This window comes from Malus domestica, chromosome 08, assembly GCF_042453785.1.
Source record: "Malus domestica chromosome 08, GDT2T_hap1".
Lineage (NCBI taxonomy): Eukaryota > Viridiplantae > Streptophyta > Magnoliopsida > Rosales > Rosaceae > Malus > Malus domestica.
In genome coordinates this window covers 20,788,948-20,795,691 of record NC_091668.1, presented here as the reverse complement: position 1 = coordinate 20,795,691, position 6,744 = coordinate 20,788,948, and the positions used below count along the sequence as shown (strand labels likewise).

The 6,744-nt window shown below is 40.1% G+C and overlaps 1 protein-coding gene across 1 annotated transcript; it reads right to left on the bottom strand.

Annotated features, from left to right (window-relative positions):
* LOC103441614 (serine hydroxymethyltransferase 7) lies at window positions 1–4,421 on the bottom strand (the record flags this gene model as incomplete). The annotated part of the gene is given in 7 exon segments (XM_008380297.4): window positions 1–467; window positions 714–760; window positions 762–798; window positions 2,030–2,435; window positions 3,771–3,886; window positions 3,889–4,108; window positions 4,110–4,421. Coding segments are annotated over 7 exon segments (1,359 nt in total), but the record flags the coding sequence as incomplete, so codon positions are not given.
* Window positions 4,422–6,744: the final 2,323 nt, after the last annotated feature.

Below are 6,744 nucleotides of genomic sequence, written 5' to 3'. Positions count from 1 at the left end.
TAGGCCAACCTAATAAATTTAGTTAATTACACCTTCACCAAAAGAAGAAGGTTAATAATTTTACTTCCTGTGATAATATACAAAACAACCAAGACATAGTGAGGGCAGGAATTTCAATGTGGCAGTGACTGGTTGTGAAAATTTGGCAAACATATTTCTCTAATTTACAAGAGATCAATTGGAGGCAAAGAAATAAGAATTGTAGGTTTACCAAGAAGTCAAGATGGTAAGCCACAAGTTAATGTATCAATCATATCCTGGCATTTCAAACTGGGATGCAAATGTTTCGACCCGATTTCTGAGCTCGTAAATATCTTTGCTGTTCTTGAGATCTTTGATAAAATCTTTCTGGAATTTTCCATATTCCCTCTGTATGGAAACAGTGATCTGAGCAGCCCTGAGAAGAAAGTCTGCAATTGTTTCAAAATCCGACTCCACGCAACCTCGTGTACTCATAGCAGGAGTTCCTGCAAAGACGAACAAAGAAAGGAGAGCTTAGCATCCATTATGATACAATGACATAAGAGCAAGAAAATATAATTTGAGAAAGGAAAACCGTTGAGCAAAGCTGCGTTACGGAATCATGCCACCATGAAATTTAAAAAGAATTAGAATACTAACTATACATTGCGAGGAAGGCAGAAAGAAAAAGAAACCATAGAATGCAATTTCAGAATACTGAAGATAAAATTCAAATGCCAAAGACAACTCACCGATTCTCACTCCTCCAGGAGAAAAAGCACCATTATCACCAAATATATATGTGGCACATCTCACAGACCTTTTCGTAATTCCTCGCTGTATCAATAAGATTGTGAATGGGAAAGGGGTTATAGAAGAACAGTCGCACACTTGGATATGTGCAAATGGAAGATGCTTATTGAACTACTGAAACGATAAGACCTCCAACCATCATTCACTAAAGGTTGTACCCAGTGCACAAGGCTCCCGCTTTACGCAGGGTCTGGGAGAGGTGAATGTCGGCTAGCCTTACCCCCATTTATGGAGAGGCTGCTCCCAAGTCTCGAACCCGAGACCTACCGCTCATGGGCGAAGGCACTTGCCATAGCACCAAGTGCGACCTCTTCCAACCATCATTCACTATTGGGAACAAATTAGCTACACCATTGCTCCTTCTACAGCTATCACTCATAATAATCAGAAATGTACAGCAAATGCAGGTAAGACCATTTCCCCTAAACTTTATTGCAAACTATCGTCTAGGGTCAGCAATTGATCAAATGACTTGCCCTATTTTCTAAAAGGTAAGCTGTCAGGTTGGTGTTTCCAACTTTCCATCCCGGTAACTTCCATTTTTCTCGTTCAACACTACCAATGACCAAAATTTCACAACTAATTAGGGGTGGGCATTGAGTGGTTCGGTTTGGGTTGAGCCTCAAGGCCCTCAACCGCTAGCTGGCCAACTAGGCTCAGGTAGGCATTTCAACAAACCATTTTTCACTCAATAAAATAGGTAACCAACCCACCCGACCCAATGCTAGGCGGGTTGGGTTGGGCGGGTTTCGGGTTGAGCTTCATGCAAGCCTAAGAAACAAATTGTTATATGTCTATAAGCCTAAAAAACAACCAAATAAAAAATGTCACGAAAAATGAATTGACCAATGGAAATGAAAGCATCAACTAGACAAAAAAATTGTATATGGGCGAATTGGTTATCATCGGGCTCACCAAATTTAAAACCGCAAAACACATGGATTGAGTGCACGGGTGGGTTTTCACCCAAAATTTAATTTTCTGAAATTATATCTGACCCAACCCAATCCATGTTGGCTGCATTGGTCGGTTGAGCCGTCAATATGCCCACCCCTACTACTATGAGAAGACATATTTCCTTTCTTCAATCTAATCAGCTCTCTTTTACTTACAAAGGTTTATCATGACATGCTTAAACTAGATGTGAGACACAAACCATCATGAAACTCAACAGGTAAACTGTGCAGTTACTCTACCAATACCTAAAACTTCATAATCCATTCTGTGACTGTTGGGATGGTTAATATTATAATACCTGTTAAACCAAGAGCAGTCAAATCCCAAAGCAACAAGTGATTGTCGGTGCCCCCAGTAACCAATCTGCATTTTCTTCTTAACAGAGCATTAGCTAAGGCCTGGGCATTCTTCTTCACCTGTTGCATATATGCTTTATATTCTGGAGTAGCTGCTTGTTTTAAGGCTATGGCAAGAGCAGCAATATGGTTGTTGTGTGGCCCTCCTTGTAGTGATGGGAAAATGGCAAAGTTTATCTTTTCCTCAAAATCGTAATGGTTATTGCCATCCCCATTAGTATGATGTTTGCCTTGCTTCCCTAATTTTGGGCCTTTCCTAGAAAAAATAATACCTCCCCTAGGACCCTGAAGACTTTTGTGTGTTGTTGACGTAACAATATCACAGTAATCAAAAGGACTTGCACATCCCTGCAGTAAAGAATAGCCAATAAGTAAGAACACATAATGCATGTTCATTATCTTTCACATGGGAAAGGCATGGAAGAAAAAGACTAGTCAAATGTACAAAATTACACCAAGTTCCAGATAACCAAATAACGTTACTAATGATTCTTAGGCACAAAACAGATAATCCATACAAAGGAACATCTTACCTCTTGCTAACAATGTATAACAAATCAATATTTGAAGGCTAAAAAAAAAAGGGGATCTCCACCCTGCAAAGAGATTTGTGCTATTACAATATGTCAATATATCAGCTAGAACACTCACGAAATGTGATAATTAATAACACAAGATAACATCAAGATGAAGAAGGCAGAAGAGTATACAAATGAGACACTAGGAACCAAGAACCAAGTAACGGTTAGATGTGAGGTGCTTGATTTTTGCACTGTCTCCATTGTGTTATAAAATTGTAAAGGGGGTGGAAAAGCGTTTTCCAATTCAAATCTAATCTAATGATGGTAACCCTCTCACATTGCAGCTTACATTATACTTCCTCAGAAACAGAAATCTATCACCCATAAAAAAAAACCTGCAATTATATTTATTGTACATCAAAATAATCCCAAAGACCACTTTACTGGAACATGGCAAATCTAAAACCTATTTGCATTAACTGTCCAGTTCCAACTTCCAATACATTATAGGCATTGATTGGGTAACTCATAAACTCAAGGTTTATTGATGGTAGAGGTGAATGATTATTCAATTTGAGGGGAATAGACATAAAAGAAGTTCATCCCTTCTAATCATACCACTTTGGGGGGATTGGAATGAATATGTTTCCTTCATTTAAGTTGAACACAATTATTTTATATAAGTTGGACACAATTATTTTATTTCTTCCCTTCAACGTACCTTGAATATAGTGGGTATACCAATCCAATCCTAGATACCCAATCAAGTCCATATGTTTAAGTTGATGCATTTGTATCTGGTTATAGGATATTTAAACCGTTCAAATAGCATTTGGTAGCGAGCAAATAGGACATGTTATGATAACTTGAGGGATCAATTATTTGTTTTCCCTTCTTCGTTGTGAACAAAAATGTAAGAATGGCTCAATCACTCTGACCCTGGTTGAAAACTTTTTCAGCCTATTTCCGAGCATTAAAACTATTTAAGGTTTTCTACATTGCCAAGTACTAGGCACACAATCGCCCTCTCATACAACAAACAGTGTACAACTTAGGAAATAGCTCTCAAGAAATTATAAAAGCATCTATCATGTACAGAATAGGTTAACTAGTTCCGCAACTACACAAAACAAAACAAAAGTTGGGATATCAAATTTCAAACCTTAGCTGCCGTAAGACCGCTGATATGAGCCATGTCACACATCAACACAGCTCTGCATTTATCCGCAATGTGCCCAAATCTGGCATAGTCCCACTCCCGAGGGTATGAACTCGCAAATAAGTATCGTAATCAATGTACCCTGTTTGTGGGTTCACCTTATACGGCAGACTCTCAAAGAAAATCGAGGAGGCCGAGACCTTCTTCCCACTAGGAGTATAATACCCATGACTCATGTGCCCTCCGGAAGGCGAGTCCAACCCCATAAACTGATCATTTGGGAGCAAAAGCCCGGTGTAGACTGCGAAATTTGCAGAGGTACAAGAGTAAGGCTGGAGTCTGGACATTAACACCCCATTTCTCCGAATCCAGACCAAAAGCGGCCAATGCGCGCTCGCAACAGAGCAATTCAATCTGATCAATGTGCTGATTGCCCGTGTAATATCTCGCTCCGGGAAAACCCTCCGAGTACTTGCTCGTCAAGTGGCTTCCCAGAGTTTCCATCACTGCCCTGCATATAAAATTCTCGGAAGCGATCAATTCAATCCCATTGTATTGGCGACGCCTCTCCTTCTCCATAATTTCATGGATCTCGGGATCCGAAACCGCGAGCGGTAGGTTCCCCCAAGACCGAACCGCCTGAAGCCCCCGGATTCAACCGCCAAACACTTCGACGGGTTCGGAGCAAATCCGGACTCATCCCTCGGTCTCTTCGGGCAAATCGAGTGCCGCAAGAGGTTGAATTTCTGGTCTCCGTCGCAATCGTCTCCGTTGTCGGCCCTGATTTTCTCTTCCTTTATGGCGGTATACGATATGGGTTCGCAAAACTGGCTCCATTAGCGGATTGTTAGGCATGCAAATTTGATTTGACTGGTGAACTTGACTGACAAACTGACAAACTTGACTGATAAATTGGTTCCGATTCAGGCATGCTGATTGTGCCGGCAAACTGATTTAGGTTCAGGTTACTGTTGAGAGTATGAAAATAACCCATCGAATGAGATTTCCATATTTCAATTATTTCAATTGTAGTAACAAACACTAAGAACCAAACAGCTACTACCACTCGAGTTGTCATAGGTTCAAGCAGTCGAGTGACGATCACAAAACAATTTCAAATAGGCCAACAACTCGTGTAGGCCTCAAAACCAACCAAACCCAACAATAGCTTCAATCAACAAGGGCCAAATAAGGCCTTCAAACAAATCACAACAGCCCAATAGGTTGTGGGCTCCAAACCCAATTTTTTTCTTTTTTATTTTTCTATTTTCTTTTCCTATTCCCTATTTTCTCTTTCTTCTTTTTTATTTCTAAATCAACCATAGCATTCCTTATTCTCCAGTGCGACATGGATGATGGGTGCAGTAGCAGCAGTAGTTACTTTAAGTAAAGGGGTTCAATACATGAAAGATGGTAGTGGGTACAGACCTGGGTGCGGATAGCAGAAGCGATGCGGAGCAGCAGCGACAGTGGATGCAGAAGATGGAGAATGTAGTAGTGGGTTCGAGAAGATGGTGGCATGGTGGTTCAAGCAGGCAAGGTGCAGATTCAGTCGGATTTGCAGTGGGTGGTTCCAGTGGCAGAGTGGTGGTGATCTGATGAGGAAACGATGGTGGGTACGGTTCAAGCAGATGCGAGTGCAGGCTGGTCAATCTTTAGACTTTAGGCGTCTGCTCTGGTGCGACGTGGCTATAGCGGCGAACATCACAATTTTTTTTTTCAATTTAAAACAAAAGCCTAACGACAGCAAACAGACACTACGAGCATGCAGATTAAATCCCAAATGATGAAACCTGTTCTGATATCAAGTTGAATAACGATAAAAGTAATTATAAACTAATATGATTTTATTAACTTAAAAGAAAGATTGTCATGACCGCTACATAACCCAAGAGACTACATTGCGTCTAACTAGTTATTCATGTTAAACTATAAGCTATATTTATAGAGAGCAAAACCTAAAAACCAGTGGCAAAGCCAGGATTTGCCGAGGGGAGGGGCGAAATTCAAAAGAGTGCAAGGTTCAATCGAAGCGGTTGCTTGCACATTGGAGAGTGCAAAGTTTTGAGTTAATATTCATAGCAGAAAATAATCTCTCCACCAAAACGGTTGTAAGCAATAATATCAAAGTCAATGTAAGAAACTTAAATTGGCTAGGATTAAATTCTAAAAACTGTTAGGCGCTAGCCAAACAGTGGACTGAGACCTAGCAATTAGGTGCTTATGTGAGATCTAGGCAGGAGCCTAGATAAATTTAAATTATCGTAAAATAAGCATTAAACAATATTTATATTGTTTTTAAAAAGTAATACAATATTTATAAATAATGTGAAAGTTTAAGATAAATATGGTGGGAGTCTTAAAAGAGAAGATAAAACTATCCAATTTTTATTGACTTAGGTGGCCCGATAATCGTCCAACACCTGTCTTTAAAACTCACACCTAAATTCTTGCTATCTTGATAACCGGATCTAGATCCTCTCCCGATCATTCACTGCGGATCCACGTGGACCAATTCATTCTAGCCCTTGATTTAAATCTCACGGCCTAGTAATAATTTTCACTTTTTTAATTTCCTTGACTATTTCGCGCAAAACGAAGTCTTTTTTCTTCTACCAGATGCATCTTCTTCGTTCTTTCCTCTTTAAACTATCCATTCCCGATTAAAAAAATGAAGCAACAATCACAAAACAAATCTGGTGGGGAGGTATCAAAAGAATTAGATGGATTTAAGAGGCCTTGTCCCACTCTCGCTCTCTTTTGCCCAATCTCTTTCTCTATTTGCAAGTTTTTCCCTAAATTTAGTATTCCGTCATCGGAATAGACGCCTATCTTCTTCCTCCCTTCCCTGTGTCAGCCGCTCTGTTAATCCCAACCTCATCCCTCCAACCTCTCTCCTCCGTCTTTGTCATTCTTCTGCAAATCCAACCAAACTATCGCCTTTCCTCTGCAAATTCAACCAAGATAGTGCATCAGC